At 39.2% G+C, this 19,982-nt stretch overlaps 1 protein-coding gene and 1 long non-coding RNA gene across 7 annotated transcripts in view; both read left to right on the forward strand.

The window, feature by feature from the left end:
- The window catches only part of ELMOD1 (ELMO domain containing 1), a 129,949-nt gene extending 114,281 nt beyond the window's left edge, over positions 1-15,668 (forward strand). For all 6 annotated transcript variants that reach the window (XM_082342986.1, XM_082342987.1, XM_082342988.1 and 3 more), the window contains one exon: positions 3-15,668. In XM_082342986.1, the coding sequence (XP_082199112.1) occupies positions 3-175 (173 nt within the window). In that variant the 3' untranslated portion in view covers positions 176-15,668. The remainder of the gene's footprint in view (positions 1-2) is intronic.
- Positions 1-19,982, forward strand: part of LOC309606206 — a 404,244-nt gene that overhangs the window by 204,484 nt on the left and 179,778 nt on the right. The window lies entirely within an intron of this gene.

Genomic DNA, 19,982 nt, shown 5'->3' on the forward strand with positions numbered 1-19,982 from the left:
AGGCTATTTGATGCACGAGTTTCATAAGTTTTGGATTGAAGAGGACCCCATGGACATAATGGAATTTAATCGTGTGCGGGAGAAATTCCGCAAGAGGATCATAAAACAGCTGCAGAATCCAGACATGGCATTGTGCCCACACTTTGCTGCCTCAGAAGGTTTAATCAACATATAATCACCCACACTGGTTTTAATGGATACCCCAGGACAGTGCCTCATTATTGTGTTAGATCTCTCCTTAGGTCCCAGCTCACACACTGAATGCACACAGTGATTGTATGCATGCCTGTTGGTACAGTGTTTTCATATCTTCATCATAATTACCAGATCCCCAAATACCACAATTTCTGCAGTATCTGTCATCCAGTGACTGCTCATATTGTGGCATCATGCAGTGTTACATCTTGCCTTGACACCTGGTATGGAGAGAGTTTTCTATTTTTTTAAATTGGCTTCCTCTCCCTCATAATTTAGTGTTGAAGAATTGTATTTCTCTAGCTGTATTTTATATGTAAAAGATTTAGCTGAATTTTGTTCTGTGAAAGCCTTTTAATTTATTGATATGTTTCATGACTATAGCTGCTAGCTCTTCAAGCCAGGTTCATGCTTGGACCTCATTCTAATAAAGTATGACTTGAAAATAATACAAACAGACACATGATAAGACAAATCATTCTTGCAAATACTGCTGCACTTCATGAAAATGTAACGAGGCTAACAAGAAGCAAATTTAGGTAGGTGCTGTTTTTTTTGAAGTACCACAGAATTATATTGTAATTTACCCCCAGTTGTCATTGTGGCATAGTCATCTGGACATCAAATTATTTTATTCCCATAATTTTACTGGCTTGGATGCCTAAATATGTTTATGATGCTTGGAGCCTCAGAAAAGAAGCATGCACACTGCAAAAGCTCCAAAAGCTTTTTCACTGTCTGCCTCTTGCTGAACTCAGAGTTACACCCTGGCACTGTTCTGATCCAGGCATCTTTGCTTGAGGCACTGAGTGCTGTCTGGTTTGTTGTCTATGTCAAGAGGTAATATTAAAAAACAATTTGCAAGAAAATATGTTGCAAGAGAAGAACCTGAGCTATGTCATTCTGTAATATTTCTTGAAACTAATGACCTTGTCTTTTATCAGTGGAAGAAATAAATTGCTTGGAAGGAGAACAAAATCAAGTCATTTCAAAATTGCTTAAAATCATTTTAAAAACCATGATTTAGTTTGGAATTAATTATGATTGTAGTCTGTTGAATAGTATTTACCATGGCATTTCATACCCATGGTGTTTTATACCTTCAGGCTATCAGTTTTAGTATTATTAGATGTTTGTGTACTCACTTGCTTATTTAAGTGAATTTTGAGTACTGCCTAACTCAGTTATGAATAAATTACATGTCATTCTACTATAATGTATAGTGGATTTCATTTTAATATTTTTGTGCTTGTACAGCTTCTGAATATGCAGATATGTGAGTGGGTAGAATGTCAAAGACAGACAACCTGAAGCTGTATATAAATCATGCCATCGTTCAGAGTAATCAGGTGTGAATTACAGTATGTCATGTCTGAGAGACTGCTTTTATTTAACTAATCTTGAGGCCTGGTGTTGCTTTAATGAAAGAATAAGATCAAGCTTTTTCTTTGCATCTTCCTCTGAAGCCTGATTTGTCTACTGCTAGACAGCTGATGTAGAAAACATTAAGGTGCCTGTTGTTTCCTGGTCCATTCTAGCTCCTCTGGGATTTTGCTGTTCTTTCCCTTTCAGCTGTATGCCAGGTGGCAGGATTTTGCATTGCATCTTTTATAGCCCTGTGTTCTTTCTTAGAATGGGGAAAGGAAGGAGTTGGTTAAAGCATGATATATACCATGAGTAGTGACAAGAATATATATTCCTCTCCAGAGTAAGTGAGAATTTGTGAACCCAGTAAATGGCCTGTCTTGAGAGCCCTGAATTTGCTGTAGCTGCTATATATGAAGGTGTTCTTCCATGTTCAGTACAGCCTTTGAAGCCGCATGTATGCATTGCCTCTTCCTATCCACTATGGTCCTGTGTCACTGACATGGCTTGATAATATGTGGCATCTATACCAGCTCATGTCTCTTCTGTTCAAGTAGAGATAGTTGATGGTAACAAAGCTAGGAGCTTTCCCTCCCAGCTCCTTGAATGATTTCTCTCTATTGTATCTTAACATGGCTGCACAATTTTAGGATGAACAAACTCTGCCAGCTCCTTCTAGTTCTGAGTATTATTAGATTTCTTGTTTGCATCTCTTTGTGGAAGATGCATTATATCCTGTAATATGAAGTGAGGTGAGAAAAAAAAGAGGAGAAGCTTTCAAGCCATTAAAAAAAGTGTGATGTTTTTGTGTTTTTCCCTTGAGCATTTTTAGTTTGCTTATACTTCATTGAACAAGAGTTGACCACTTAAAATGTAAATTATGTAGCATGCTTCTACCAAGTTTTTCAAAATACTACTTGCTATGATAAAAACACATTCCAGTTTGCACTACAGAAAGAAAACTCTTTGAAGCACCATTTCTGAAAATTATGACTTCAATCTGACTTTCCTTCTCACAGTTCTTGTTATTGTACAGAAAAAAATATTTTTTGCTTGGTAACGTACCATCTTTTCTATTTGAAATGAAGCTTAAATATATACCAGACCTAAAAGATAGGTCTGGAAGATATATCTTCCAAACCAGGACACTTTTGAGAGAAAAAGAGGATGTTGTTAATAATTTCTTTAGGACAATAGGGTGAACTGGGACAGTTTGAGGAAACTGAGATGTTAGGTGACTGAGAGACAAAGAGACAGACATAAGTAGGGATCATCCACCCACCACTCAATTAGACAAATGCAACCTAATTTCTTCACTTTCTAACTTCTGGCAGGAGAAATACATCATAGGGACATAGACATTTTGATGTATACTACCCAAAATCTTAAAGACCCATCAGAGTTATGGGCTTGGTCTGAGATGGAAGGTCAGCTGAACAGGCTGGGCTTATAGGAAGTCAGCAATGGGGAAATAAAACCTGGCCATCAAACTCCATGGCCACAAATTATCTTGATCCATAAACATAGGGGGCCATCCAAACTGAACAGGAATGAGGAGGGGATCAGGGTTGGTGGAGTGTGGGGCTAGGGGATGGGAGATGGAGAGAAGAAAAAAAGAGACAGACAAAATGGAAAGTGTCAGCTAGGCCCATAACAACATCTAGGAAACTTTGAGCTGTAGTGACACGTACTCCAACAAAGCAGTGCCTCTGACTCTTCAGGGAGCTTGACAGAAGTAACTGCTCTAATCTAGAAACAAAATGGCAGAAAAGCAGAACAAAGTATAACATCAAGTCCTAGAAGATGAAAGAGATACTGGTATGGATTCCTTTTCAAGAGCTAACATTTAGTGAGTTCTCATGCCATGTGCCAGGACTGTGCTAGCCGTTTCCTTGCATTATTTCATCTCCTCAACAACATACAAAATGAGATTGCATGCTTGCTTTTCTAGACAAACAGGCTTAGAGATTTAAAATATATTACCAAAGGTCTCAAGAGAAAGAAAACTTCAATGAGGTATTATCTCACACCTGTTAGAATGGCTATTATCAAAAAGACAAGAAATAACAAGTGTTGGTGAGGATGTGGAGAAAAGGGAGCTCTTGTACGCTGTCAGTGGGAATGTAAATTGGTGCAGCCACTATGGAAAACAGTACAGAGGTTCCTAAAAAAAATAAAAGAACTACCATAAGATCCAGAAATTCCACTTCTGGACATTTATCCAAAGGAAAGAAAAACACTAACTCAAAAAGATACATGCACCTCCATGTTCATTGCAGCATTATTTATAATAGTCAAGGCATGGGAGTAACCTAAATGTCCACTGATGGATGAATGGATAAAACATGATATATTTATATACACAGTGGAATATTATTCAACCATGAGAAAGAAGGAAATCCTGCCATTTGTAACAACAAGGATGGATCTTGAGGGCATTATGCTCAGTGAAATAAGTCAGAGAAAGACAAATACCATATGATCTCACTTATATGTGAAATCTTAAAAAAAACTTTTAGATACAGAGAACAGATTGGTAGTTGCCAGAGGCATGAGGTGTGGGGTGGGCCAAATGGGTGAAGGTGGTCAAAAGGTAATAGATATAGATAGATAGATGTTAGATAGATAGATGATAGATAGATAGATAGATAGATTATAGATATAGATAGATAGATAGATTATAGATATAGATAGATAGATAGATGATAGATATAGATAGATAATAGAGATAGATAAGATAGCATAGCAAGATCTTAAACCCAGGTCCTTAAGCCTTGACTTAATCATTATGCTATCTACCTAATTGGAATTATTTTCTACTGTCCAGTGTAGATTATAAACACATGTACACAACTACCCCCCCAAGTGATAATATTCTATATGTAAATAACATTTCTTGCTCAGATGTCTGTAGGATGAATTCATACTTGCCATACTGTCCCTCAGGACTTCCCACATTTTTGGTCAGAATTTCTTCCTTGATACAGAAAGAACAATTCCGACAAGACTGTGAGCTCTGAATTCCTGATCCTTGTCTCCCCCCAAGAGCAATGGAAGCCTGCATAACTCCTTCTGCCCCCACTGTGGGAAACCTCAGCAAGGTGGGCCTTGCAGGGCCTGGCTGCGATATACTCAGGGCATATCTGTGGAAAGAGAAACTCATAGAACTTCAAACATGTGAACTCTTTGTAAATAAAACATTCCTTTCACTGCCAAGATTCTTGTGCCCCATTGACCTGACTTAGCCTCCAGAATGCTATTACTCATAGGCACACTAACATGTGTGATGTCATCTGTTAACATACCTGGGATGCTTCACGGAAACCAGGGTAGAGTAGCAAAAAATAAAATGTTGACTTGGTACTTTTCTATTATTTTATCTATTATGTACCTAGCACTGTGGTCTGCCTTGCAAAAGAGGCTATAGAAGAAAGTTGATGGCAACTAGGAAAGTGTGGCAAAGAGAAGAGAAAGGTGAGATTAAATTTGTAAAACAACAGTTAAACCCCCTCTGTCACGCAAGGTGAGTTAAGGCGGGGTTGAGGGCGGGGGGGGAGTCCCTTCATGATTGCCACCTACCATACAAGGGCTCGAGTGAATTCCACATCATCCCAAGACATGGGTTTGGAATAGATTTTACTAGGAAAGTTTCTAAAGCAAGGATTAGTAAGAGAAAAAAAGGCGTGAATGCTTCCCATTGTCCCAAGGCCACCAGGGCCAGTGTGCTGTGACACACTGCTGGTCTGGGTTCAGGTGGAGAGCTCCTGCCCCTTACTGTTCTCATTTCTTTGGGGGCAAACCAGAAAGCAACCTTGGCAGAGGGAATGATCTGATCGGTACACTCTGTAGCCACACAGTCTGGATCTGGTTGCCAGTTGCCCTGTCCTGTAGACTTTGGGGTCTATGGGATGCTACCTTGAAGAAGGAAATCTCTGGTCCTCAGGGAAGCTGAGCTTGGATGTAACCCCTTTTGCTGGGAGAGATAAGAGCCTTCAGGAGCATCTGGTTTGTCCCAGAAGCCCAGAGAGAGCTTGTGAGTTATTTTTTGCCAAATCTCATATCACACACATATACTTAATTCGAGATGTATTAGCTCTTCTGTGTCAAATATGTAGGAATTACTGTGGAACAGGAACATCAACAGCCTCAAGCAGTATGATAACAAGGGTTTTTACTATTTATGCAGAGTACAGCAGGAAAAAACTAGCAAGCAGAAGACCCATATTCCAGTGTATGTGCTGCTAGCTTCCTTAGGCCAATTACTTACCCTCTCCGACTTAGCTTTTACCATCTGCAATGGAAAAATAATAATGACAGCTCACTTTCAGAAGATTATTGTAAGAGTAAAAATCAAATAAGCTATCATTAATTAAAGTGCTTGGGAAACTCCAAAGTACTAGTTAAACACATGTCTAATTATGGTTGGCTTTTATCTATTTGGTTTTTGGCTGTGAGCTTATTCTAACAGAAAATTAAGCTATAAAATTTATCCCTGTAGCTCGTGTCCCCCATTAATTTGATTCAGCAAGCATTTATTGAGAACTTACTTTTGTGCCAGGCACCATGGCAAGTCTGGGGAAAAAATGGAAAAGAGTATGGTGCCCTTGGTCTCATGGACCTCAGAGTCAAAATCTACTGTCTTGCTTCTTGAAGCCTGGTCTTTAGACCACCAGCATGAGCACTGTTAGAAATGAATCATTGAAGCCCCCTCCCAGACCTACTGAATGAGAAGCACTGCTCTAGAGGATATTGAGGTTTAGTCTCAATTTTTAATAGTTTAGAAGTAAATCAAACACTTCCTTTGTTTTCCCTCAACTTACTTTGTCAATATAACTTGACCCTGTGCCCACCTCTAACAAAGGACTACATGTTTTGTTGTCATCCAGCCAGAGGAACAAACAGGAGTTAGTATGGAGAAGGTGGAGGGCTGTTATGGACTGGATGTTTGTGTCCCCCCAAATTCATGTGTTGAAATCCTAACCCCCAATGTGATGGAATTAGGAGGTGGGGCCTTTGGGGGTAAAACCCTCATGAATGGGATTAGAGCCCTTATAAGAAAGCCCTTATTAGAGCCCATTCTTTTTTTTTTTTTTAAGTAATTTAAATTTATTTATTTTTTATTTATTTATGGCTGTGTTGGGTCTTCGTTTCTGTGCGAGAGCTTTCTCTAGTTGCGGCAAGCGGGGGCCACTCTTCATCGCGGTGCGCGGGCCTCTCACTATCGCGGCCTCTCTTGTTGCGGAGCACAGGCTCCAGACGCGCAGGCTCAGTACCTGTGGCTCACGGGCCCAGTTGCTCTGTGGCATGTGGGATCCTCCCAGACCAGGGCTTGAACCCATGTCTCCTGCATTGGCAGGCAGATTCTCAACCACTGCACCACCAGGGAAGCCCTTAGAGCCCATTCTTATCCTTATAAGAAAAGACAGGATAGAGCTTTCTCTCTCTCTCTCTCTCTCTCTCTCTCTCTCTCGCTCTCTCTGTTTCTGTCTCCATACCCTCTCCCTTTCTCTCTCATTCTCTGCCCTGTGAGGATACAGTGAGAAGATGGCCATCTACAAACCTAGAAGAGTGTCTTCTCCAGACACCAAAGATGCACCTTGATCTTGGACTTTTCAACCTCCAGAGATGTGAAAAACAAATGTTTGTTGTTTAAGCCACTCATTCCATAGTATTTTTGTTATAGCAGCCCCCCAAAATTGACATCAATATGGACACAGGTCCCAGGTGGATGGCCTGCCCTCCCACCCCAAATGCTTCTTGAGAAGCTTCCTACAGTAGCCAAAGCTGGTGCTGCCCCAGAAGCACACTCCCACTGATGGCCATTCTCAAAGAGTTTCCTTCTCTCAAGGTGTCAGTCAGGGTGGCCAACCTCCTACATGATGGAGAAAACAAATAGTCTTCACTTACTAACCAAACTTCTTACCTGAATAGAAACCACCTAGTTGCAACTTGGCAACTATCAGAGAAGTTATTTGAAGTCTGAGCCTAGAACGAACCCAGGAGCTTGAAAGCACCAAGAGGATGACAATCAAAATAATGCAGGGGAAGTGGAGTCAAGATGGTACTGTGGGAAGATGTGGAGTCAGTGTCTCCCCACAACTAGGGCGCTTGTCAGCCACTGGTGGGAGACTCTGATGCCCAAGGAGATGGGAGGAACCCCAGAGTGAACCGGTAGAATGTAGGGGGACTGAGGGGGGAGAGAATTGGAGGCCAGACAAGATCGGCGCCCCTGAGGCCAGGGAGATCAGGAGAGGCAGGTGGGAGGGACTCTCTGGGAAGAGCAGGAGAGGAGCAGAGGGCGATTGCCTGGCCCACTTGAGCCAGGGAGCCCACTGAGCTCCCAAGCCGGTACCCCCCTTCCAAAGCCCCATCCAGGCCGTGTGGGTGCTGGAGGCATAGGAGGGAGGCTGGGGAGATCAGGAGAGGCAGGCAGGACGAGTCATCCAGGAGGAGCAGGAGAGGAGAGGAGTGCAATTGCCCTGCACACTCAAGCCCAGGAAGCCTGCTGGGCTCCCAGGTGAGGTCCCCTGCCCTATGAGACCAGAGGTGGGGGGACGCCTGGGTCCCTTCTGTTCCTTGAGCCTAAGCCCCACCCCCACCCCCACAGTCCCCAGGGCCTTTTCTAGCCCTGTGGGTCCTAAGCATAGGCCCTCCCCACCTATGGGCATGGGGTCTATTCTTTCTAACATGTCTGTTAGTTTCCTAGTCTAATTTTATTTTTTACTTTGTTATTTTTCTTTTCTTTTCTTTTTTTTTGCCACTTCAGGTGGCTTGTGGGATCTTGGTTCATGAGCCCAGGGTCAGGCAGAAGCTCCTGCAGTGGGAGATACGAATCCGAACCACTGGACTAACAGAGAACCTCAGACCCCAGGGAATATTCATCAGAGTGAGGTCTCATGGAGTTCATCATCTCAGCACCAGCACCCAACTCTACCCAATAGCCTACAAACTCCAGTGTTGGAAGCCTCAGACCAAACAACCAGTAAGACAGGAATACAATCCCACTCATAAAAAAAAAAAAAAAAAAATGAGACGGCAAAAAAATATGTCACAGATGAAGGAACAAGGTAAAAACCTACAAGACCAAATAAACGAAGAGGAAATAGGCAATCTACATGAAACAGAATTCAGAGTAATGATAGTAAACATGATCTAGAATCTCGGAAACAGAATGGAGGCATGGACTGAGAAAACATAAGAAATGTTTAACAAAGATCTAGAAGAAGTAAAAAACAAACAGAAAGGTGAACAACACAATAAATGAAATGAAAAATACACTAGAAGCAATCAATAACAGAATAATTGAGGCAGAAGAATGAATAAGTGAGGTGGAAGACAAAATGGTGGAAATAACTGCCGAGGAGCAGAATAAAGAAAAAGAATGAAAAGAATTGAAGACAATCTCAGAGACCTCTGGGACAGCACTACACACACCAACATTTGAATTATAGGGTCCCAGAAAGAGAAGAGAAAAAGAGTCTGAGAAAATATTTGAAGAGAATTATAGTTGAAAACTTCCCTAATATGGGAAAGGAGTCACCCAAGTCCAGGAAGCACAAAGTCCCATACAGGATAAACCCTAGGAGATACACAATAAGACATATATTAATCAAACTAACAAAAATTAAAGTAAAGAAAAAATATTAAAAGCAAAAAGGGAAAAACAAAACATAAAATACAAAGGAATCGCAATAAGGGTATCAGCTGGTGTTTCAGCAGAAACTCTGCAGGCCATAAGCGAGTGGCAGGATATACTTAAAATTATGAAAGAGAAAAACCTACAACCAAGATTACTCTACCCAGCAAGGATCTCATTCAGATGCGATGGAGAAGTCAAAAGCTTTTCAGACTAGCAAAAGCTAAGAGAATTCAGCACCACCAAACCAGCTTTACAACAAATGCTAAAGAAGCTTCTCTAGGTGGGAAACACAAGAGAAGAAAAAGACCCACAAAAACAAACCCAAAACAATTGAGAAAATGGTAATAGGAACATACATATCGATAATAATCTTGAATGTAAATGGATTAAAGGCCCCAACCAAAAGACACAGACTGGCTGAATGGATACAAAAATAAGACCCATATATATGCTGTCTAAAAGAGACCCAATTCAGACCTAGGGACACATACAGACTGAAAGTGAAGGGATGAAAAAAGATATTCCATGCAAATGGAAATCAAAAGAAAGCTGGAGTAGCAATACTCCTATCAGATAAAATAGACTTTAAAATAAAGACTGTTACAAGAGAAAAGGACGGACGCTACATAATGATCAAAGGATCAATCCAAGAAGAATATATAACATTTATAAATGCTTATACACCCAACATAGGAGCACCTCAATACATAAGGCAAATGTTAACAACAAGGAAAGGAGAAATCGACAGTTACACAATAATAGTTGGGGATTTTAACACCCCACTTTCACCACTGGACAGATCATCCAAACAGAAAATAAATAAGGAAAAACAAGCTTTAAATTATACATTACACAAGATGGACTTAATTGATATTTATAGGACCTTCCATCCAAAAACAACAGAATACACTTTCTTCTCAAGTGCTCATGGAACATTCTCTAGGATAGATCATGTCTTGGGTCACAAATCAAGCCTTGGAAAATTTAAGAAAATTGAAATCGTATCAAGCATCTATTCTGACCACAATGCTATGAGACTGGAAATCAATTACAGGAAAAAAAACTGTAAAAAACACAAATACATGGAGGCTAAACAGTGTGCTACTAAATAACCAAGAGATCACTGAAGAAATCAAAGAAGAAATTTAAAAATACATAGAAACCAATGACAATGAAAACATGACAACCCAAAACCTATGGGACACAGCAAAAGCAGTTCTAAGAGGGAAGTTTATAGCAATTCAATCTCACCTCAAGGAACAAGAAAAATCTCAAATAAACTATCTAACCCTACACTTAAAACAACGAAAGAAGAACAAAGAAAACTCAAAGTCAGTAGAAGGAAATAAATCATAAAGATCAGAGCAGAAATAAATGAAGTAGAAATGAAGAAACAATAGCAAAGGTCAATAAAACTAAAATCTGTTTCTTTGAGAAGATAAACAAAATTGCTAAACCCTTAGCCAGACTCATCAAGAAAGAAAGGGAGAGGATGAAAATCAATAAAATTAGAAATGAAAAAGGAGAAATCACAACTGACACTGTAGAAATACAAAGGATTATAAGACATTACTACTAACAACTATATGCCAATAAAATGGACAACTACGAAGAAATGGGCAAATTCTTGGAAAGGTACAATTTTCCAAGACTGAACCAGGAAGTATTAGAAAATATAAACAGACCTATCACAAGTAATGAAATTGAAACCATAATTAAAAATCTTCCAACAAATGAAAGGCCAGGACCAGGTGGCTTCGCAGGCAAATTCTATCAAACATTTAGAGAATAGCTAACACTGATTATTCTCAAACTCTTCCAAAAATTTGCAGAGGGAGAAACACTCTCAAATTCATTCTACCAAGCCACTATCACCCTTATACAAAAACCAGACAAAGGTATCACAAAAAAAGAAAATTATAGACGAATATCACTGGTGAACATAGATGCAAAAATCCCGAACAAAATACTAGCAAACAGAATCCAACAGCACATTAAAAGGATCATACACCATGATCAAGTGGGATTTATCCCATGGATGCAAGGTTCTTCAATATATGCAAATCAATTAATGTGATACACCACATTAACAAATTAAGGAATAAAAACCATATGATCATCTCAATAGATGCAGAAAAAGCTTTTGACAAATTCAACACTGATTTATGATAAGAACTCTCCAAAAATGGGCATAGAGGGAACCTACCTCAACATAATAAACACCATATATGACAAACCCAGAGCAAGCATGATACTCAGTGGGAAAAAACTGAAAGCATTTCCACTAAGATCAGGACAAGGCAAGGATGTCCACTCTCACCACTCTTATTCAACATAGTTTTGGAAGTCCTATCCACAGCAATCAGAGAAGAAAATGAAGTAAAAGGAATGCAAATTGGAAAAGAAGTAAAACTGTCGCTGTTTGCTGATGACATAATACTATACATGGAAAATCCTAAACATACCACCAGAAAACTACTAAAACTAATCAATTAATTTGGTAAGGTTGCAGGAAACAAAATTAATGCACAGAAATCTCTGGCATTCCTATACACCAACAATGAAAAAACAGAAAAAGAAATTAAGGAAACACACCCACTTACCACTGCAACAAAAAGAATAAAATACCTAGGAATAAACCTGCCTAAGGAGGTGAAAGACTTGTACTCAGAAAACTATAAAACACTGATGAAAGAAATCAAACATGACATAAACAGATAAAGAAATAGGCCATGTTCTTGGATTAGAAGAATCAATATTTGGAAAATGATTATACTACCCAAAGCAATCTACAGATTCAATGCAATCCCTATCAAACTACCAATGGCATTCTTCACAGAATTAGAACAAAAAATTTTCCAATTCATATCGAAACACAAAAGACCCCGAATAGCTAAAGCAATCTTGAGAAAGAAAAATGTAGTTGGAGGAATCAGGCTCCCTGACTTCAAACTATACCACAAAGCTATAGTAATCAAGACAGTATGGTACTGGCACAAAAACAGAAATATAGATCAATGGTACAGGATAGAATGCCCAGAGATAAACCCATGCACATGTGGACACCTAATTTATGACAAAGGGGGCAAGAACATACAGTGGAGAAAAGACAGTCTCTTCAATAAGTGGTGCTAGGAAAACTGGACCACTACATGTAAAAGAATGAAATTATAACACTCCCTAACACCATACACAAAAATAAAGTCCAAATGGATTAAAGACTTAAATGTAAGGTCAGACACTATAAAACTCTTAGATGAAAACATAGACAGAACACTCTATGACATAAATCACAGCAAGATCTTTTTTGACCCACCTCCTAGAGTAATAGAAATAAAAATTAAAATAAACAAATGGGACCTAATGACACTTAAAAGCTTTTGCACAACAAAGGAAACTGTAAACAAGATGAAAAGACAACCCTCAGAATGGGAGAAAATATTTGCAAATGAAACAACAGACAAAGGATTAATCTCCAAAATATACAAACCGCTCATGGAGCTCAATATCAAAAAAACAAATAATCCAGTTAAAAAATGGGCAAAAGACCTAAACAGACATTTCACCAAGGAGACATACAGATGGCCAAGAGGCACATGAAAAGATGCTCAACATTTCTAATTATTAGAGAAATGCAAATCAAAACTACAATGAGGTATCACCTCCCACTGGACAGAATGGCCATCATCAAAAAATCTAGAAAAAATAAATGCTGGAAAGGGTGTGGTGAAAAGGGAACCCTCCTGCACTGTTGGTGGGAATGTAAATTGATACAACCGCTATGGACAACAGTATGGAGGTTCTTTAAAAAACTAAAAATAGAACTATCATATGACCCAGCAATCCCACTACTGGGCATATACCCTGAGAAAACCATAATTCAAAAAGAGACATGTACCCCAATGTTCACTGCAGCACTATTTAGAATAGCCAGGACATGGAACCAACCTAAATGTCCAACGACAGATGAATGGATAAAGAACATGTGGCACATATATACAATGGAATATTACTCAGCCATAAAAAGAAACGAAATTGAGTTATTTGTAGTGAGGTGGATGGACCTAGAGTCTGTCATACAGAGTGAAGTAAGTCAGAAAGAGAAAAACAAATACCATATGCTAACGCATATACATGGAATCTAACAACAAAAAAAGGGTACTGATGAACCTAGTGGCAAGGCAAGAATAAAGACGTAGACATAGAGAATGGCCTTGAGGACACAGGGTGTGGGAGGGGGAAGCTGGGGTGAAGTGAGAGTAGCATCGACATATATACACTACCAAATGTAAAATAGATAGCTAGTGGGAAGCAGCAGCATAGCACAGGGATATAAGCTCAGTGTTTTGCGATGACATAGAGGGGTGGGATCAGGAGGGTGGGAGGGAGGCTCAAGAGAGAGGGGATATGGGGATATATGTATGCATATGGCTGATTCACTTTGTTGTACAACAGGAACTAACACCACATTGTGAAGTAATTATACTCCAATAAAGATGTATAAAAGAAAAAGCCATTTAGTGTTATTAAAATGAAAGCAATCTAAATAATTAAAAACAGTAATATAGGGCTTCCCTGGTGGTGCAGTGGTTGAGAATCTGCCTGCCAATGCAGGGGACACGGGTTCGAGCCCTGGTCTGGGAAGATCCCACATGCCGCAGAACAACTAGGCCCATGCGCCACAACTACTGAGCCTACGCATCTGGAGCCTGTGCTCCACAATAAGAGAGGCCGCAACAGTGAAAGGCCCGTGCACCGCGATGAAGAGTGGCCCCCGCTTGCCACAACTAGAGAAAGCCCTCACACAGAAAGGAAGACCCAACACAGCCAAAAATAAAAAAATAAAATACATAAATTTTTTAAAAAAGACTATTAAAAAGAGAGGGCCACATTTAAAAAAAAAGAAGTAATATAGTGGTAACTAATGATGCTTTAAAATATTAATAATAAAAGTAATAATACTTACAGCTAAATTTATTGAGTGCTTACACCGTAACACCGTAATACAGTATTCTAGGCACTTTAAATGTATCAAGTCAGCCCTCACAACAGTGTTTAAAGGGAAGTACTACCATTTTAACCGATAAGGAAACTGAGGCACAGAGATTGCCTAGGTTCACACAGCTACTAAGAGACAGTAATGAAGAATAGGTACTAACATGGGGAGGAGAAATCTTATACCATAATTTAAGGTAGAAAAGTCATATATTTAAGAGACCAAAATGCTGCTAAACAAACAAAAGATATACAGACACATATACACAGAAAGAGAGAAAAAGAGAGAGAGGGAGAGATAGAAGGGAAGCTCAGGAGAGAACGAGACAGAGAGACATAGAGGAGATATTCCAAAATATTAAGTTAGGGCAGAAGAAAGGATCTGGGCAATTTTCCTCACTTTTCCCCCTTCCTTTTCTCTATGTAATATCCATGAGGTCAGGGATTTCTCTTTCATTTTGTTTTCTACTCTATCCCTAGTGCCTAGAACAGTGACTGGCACATAGGAGGCACTTAAATATTTGTTCAATAAATAAATTAAAGCGCAAATATATTTTCCATGATGACTAGGTATTACTTTTATAAGCAATAAAGTTTAATTTTTATAAAATATGATCTTGGTGATATAGTGAATCAGATTTAAGGTGGACATGAATCAATGAAATTACCTTCAATTCTTCCTCTCCCTTGTCCCATCCCCACATCCAGTCAGGCTCCAAGTTCTCTCTAATCTTAGAATTACTCTGTAGATACATTCCCCCCTATCCACTCCCAGGGCCCACCCACTGTCTAATTCAGGCCTTATGATTCACATATGAACTATTTCTATGGGCTCCAAATGGTTCCCTCAACATAACCTTCACCCATCAATCTATCCTACTCTTCATTGTGAAATTTAACTTCCCAGTGGAATCTATGATCACATTTTTCTCTTGCTCAAAGATCTTCCTTGATTCCCACAACCCATATTTCTTTTCATAAGAAAAAAACTTTCAGACAGTATTTTGTCTGCAAGCCATTTGGAATATCCATAGACAAGGCTCTTATTTTAGAATAATAGAAACAATATAGGGAAGAAACTTAGAGGCCATCTAAGTTAATTTATATGCTCACATGTTTAAACTAAATCTTTAATTAATTAAGGATTAATTACACAAAATTAATTAGTGGGACAGTGAATAGAAGAGGTGGTCTTGGGCTTCCCTGGTGGCGCAGTGGTTGAGAATCTGTCTGCCAATGCAGGGGACACGGGTTCGAGCCCTGGTCTGGGAAGATCCCACATGCCACGGAGCAACTGGGCCCGTGAGCCACAGTTACTGAGCCTGCGCGTCTGGAGCCTGTGCTCCGCAACAAGAGAGGCCGCGATAGTGAGAGGCCCGCACACCGCGATGAAGAGTGGCCCCCGCTTGCCGCAACTAGGGAAAGCCCTCGCACAGAAACGAAGACCCAACACAGCCATAAATAAATAAATAAATAAATAACAATTTAAAAAAAAAAAAAAAGAAGAGGTGGTCTTGATCTAACTTGTCAGATTAGTTGGAATGAGCTAAAGTCATAGGGTTCTGTTTAAACCCATAATATCTTGGACTATTGCATTATGCACCTCATAGGCACCTTGCCTTTAATCGCTCCTCCCTTCAAACTTTATATCATACTACTACCAGAGATATCTTTTTAAAACCCAAATCTATGTCATGACTTTGAGAGCTTCCTGTTTTTACAAAATAAAGTTCATACTTGGTATTCAGATGGTATCTAACCTCAGCTGTAAGAGATTGAGAGCAAACATATCTCCAATTCTTCACCCCTTTTATCACTATCCTTTTTGCAATTTGACTTTGCAGCTCGTCCAATCAACAGGTGGAGTCAATTTCCCCACTCTTAGAATTTAAGTTAGCCTTGTGACTTTCTTTGGCCAATAGATTGTGGCAGAAATGACAGAATACCAATACCAAGCTCAGGTCTCAAGAGACCTTATCTACTTCCGCTCATTTTCTGGAGCTCTGCCACTGCCATGTGAACAAACCTAGGCTAGGCTACAAAATGATGAGAGACACGTGGCCCAATCACTTCTACCATCCATCCAACATCCAGGCAACCACACGTGTGGATGAGGCCCATCTAGGCAAGCCAGCCTCCAGCCTACCCATCAGAACACCATAGATTTATGACCAAGCTCAACTGAAATCAGCCAAATCTGGTCCAGATCAGCAGAACCCCCAAATTGGCCTGCATACTCATAAGCAATAATGAATACTGATTGTTTAAGCCACTCCATTTTTGGTGGTTTGTTACACAGCAATAGCTAACTGAGACACCAATCTACTTTCCAGCTTCTCCCACTCTCTACCTTGTATCCTGATATTCCCTCACCCCAAATTACTTGACATTCCCTAAGTGTCTCACAGTCATGTCTCACTGCCTTTTTTATGCTTCACCTTCTGACTAAAAGGCCCCTTTTTCTTTCCTATTTTGTGAAAATCTACTCAACATTCAAGATCCAGCTCAAACATCATTCATTTGTTCCTGAGATATTTATTGAGGGTAGGTTTTGAGGTTTTGAAACTGAACAAGATGCAGTCTGTGCACTCAGCCAGCTCAGAGTTGAGGAAAAAGCAAAGAAGTAAATAGCTAATGTCACTTTCTTCTTTCTCTAACTCCCTCAGGTAGACTTAAATCTTTCTTATTTCTTCCCAATCACTCTCATTCCTCAATTATAGCACTTCTCACAGTGTGATGCCAGCTATAATAACTGTACCTAGCCTGAAGAAATCTTACAAAGAATAGATGAGATTGAAGGCAAAACCCTTAGCATAGTGTGTGAAACATAGTAAGTAGAAAATAAATGTTAGCTTTTGTTATTTTTAGTTGACACATACTCTCATCTCCCCTACTTGACTGAATATAAGTTTGAGATCAGGAAGTTAGCCAAATTCATCTTTGTGTCCAAAGTACCTAAAGTGTATAGGTACCTGGCACTCACCAGATGTCCACTGAACAGATATCCCCAGGGCAACCAAGAATCAGCGGCCTTGGGGCTCTTGTGTTATACTGGGGCGCCCTCTGCCATGCATGGGTCTGTTCACACATTCAGGTATGAAGTGAATCTCCTGAGGGAGCCCAAATAAAGCTAGAAAATTTCCAGAAAGGCTCATGCCAATTAAAGAGTCCATCTCCTTAACTGCAGGATACTGCTCTCCCCACCACTCCCCCACAGTGCTATACATGGGGTCATTCATTCTATAGCTGCAACCAATTATATTATTTGTTTTTTGAGAAACAAAATGTTTTGGTTCAGATTTTATATCTTGTTTAGATCACAATTAAGTCCTTCAGAAGTAATGATAGAATGTAAAATAAAGAGAGATGGTGGGATTGATGAAAGGATATATCATAGGACTTCATGCTCTACCAGATTTGAAATCCCTTTGAGAAGAAAGAGAAAAAGCAGCTATGTGCATGGAACATACTTATCTCTTGAGATTTTAGCTAAAGACACCTGAATGTAGATGTACCTCATACCCATGTAATCACATTTTTTACTCTCCCCCTTCATGTTTTATGTTTTTTATGTCACATTTTACACATTTTTACCTTGTGTATCCCTTAGCTAATTGTTGTAGTTATAGTTATTTTTACTACTTTTGCCTTTTAACCTTCACACTAGCTATATAAGTGATTAATCTATTGCTTTTACTATATATTTACCTTTACCAGTGAGATTTATACTTTCATATGTTTTCTTGTTACTAATTAGCGGCCTTTCTTTTCAGCTTAAAGAAGTCCCTTTAACATTTCTTGTAATGCTGATTTAGAGGTGATGAACTCCTTAAGCTGTTGCTTGTCTGGAAAACTCTTTATTTCCTTCATAATTTGTTGGGTAGAGTATTCTTGGTTGGAAGTTTTTCTTTAAGCATTTTGAATATATGGTGCCACTCACAACTGGCCTACAAAATTCCTGTTGCAAAATCTGTTCATAGTCTTATGGGGATTCCAAATCACATTTAAAAAAAATCAGAGTATGTGTTGTTGTGATTATTTAATCACATAACTGTAAATAAAATGTTTAAACAGAAGGGATAAAAATGCACTCGATCTGCTGTTGGTTGACTCCACAGATGTGGATCCTGCAGATACAGAGGCGCCACATTATATAAAGAACTTGAGCATCCTTGGATTTTACTATCCACAGGGGTCCTGGAACTAATCCCCCGTGAATAGCAAAGGACAATTATTACTGGACATTGAGAGAGAAAGGAGAAGTGAGAGGGGAAATACATTTTCATTTTTGTACTGAATTTTTTTTACATTAAAGAATGTATTTTAAGAAAGTTGCACTGAATAACTTAATGTAAAGTGCTTGTTTTAGTTATCGCTATTATAAGCAAACTTCAGTGAAATGGCAATGCTATGTTCTTTTTTTTTTAAATAGACCTTTACTGGAGTATAATTACTTCACAATACTGTGTTAGTTTCTGTTGCACAAGAAAGCAAATCAGCCATATGCATACACATGTCCCCATATACCCTCCCTCCCATCCTCCCTATTCCACCCCTCTAGGTCATCGCAAAGCACGGAGCCAATCTCCCTGTGCTATGTTGCTGCTTCCCATCAGCCAGCTATTTTACATTCGGAGGTGTATGTATGTTGATGCTACTCTCCCTTCACCCCAGCTTCGCCCTCGCACCCCATGTCTTCAAGTTCATTTTCTATGTCTATCTCTTTATTCCTGCCCTGCCACTAGGTTCATCAGTATCCTTTTGTTGTTGTTGTTAGATTCCACATATATACATTAGCATATGGTATTTGTTTTTCTCATTCTGACTTACTTCACTCTGTATGACAGACTCTAGGTCCACCCACCTCACTACAAATAACTCAATTTTGTTTCTTTTTATGGCTGAGTAATATTCCATTGTATATATGTGCTACATCTTCTTTATCTGTTCATCTCTCAATGGACATATAGGTTGGTTCCATGTCCTGGCTATTCTAAATAGTGTCACAATGAATATTGTGGTACATGTCTCTTTTTGAATTATGGTTTTCTCAGGGTATATGCCCAGTAGTGGGATTGCTGGGTCATATGGTAGTTCTATTTTTAGTTTTTTAAGGAACCTCCATACTGTTGTCCACAGTGGTTGTATCAATTTACATTCCCACCAACAGTGCAGGAGGGTTCCCTTTTCACCACACACTTTCCAGCATTTATTGTTTCTAGATTTTTTGATAATGGCCATTCTGTCCAGTGGGAGGTGATACCTCATTGTAGTTTTGATTTGCATTTCTATAATAATTAGCGATGTTGAGTATTTTTTCATGTGCCTCTTGGCCATCTGTATGTCTTCTTTGGTGAAATGTCTATTTAGATCTTCTGCCCATTTTTGATTTGGCTGTTTGTTTTTTTGATATTGAGCTCCATGAGCGGTTTGTATATTTTGGAGATTAATCCTTTGTCTGTTGTTTCATTTGCAAATATTTTCTCCCATTCTGAGGGTTGTCTTTTCATCTTGTTTACAGTTTCCTTTGTTGTGCAAAAGCTTTTAAGTTTATTAGGTCCCATTTGTTTATTTTTGTTTTTATTTTCATTACTCTAGGAAGTGGGTCAAAAAAGATCTTGCTGTGGTTTATGTCAAAGACTGTTTTGCCTATGTTTTCCTCTACGAGTTTTATAGTGTCTGGTCTTACATTTAGGTTTTTAATCCATTTGGAGTTTATTTTTGTGTATGGTGTTAGGGATTGTTCTAATTTCATTCCTTTACATGTAGCTGTCCAGTTTTCCCAGCA

Source organism: Balaenoptera borealis, assembly GCF_965194805.1.
Source record: "Balaenoptera borealis genome assembly, chromosome: 11".
NCBI lineage: Eukaryota > Metazoa > Chordata > Mammalia > Artiodactyla > Balaenopteridae > Balaenoptera > Balaenoptera borealis.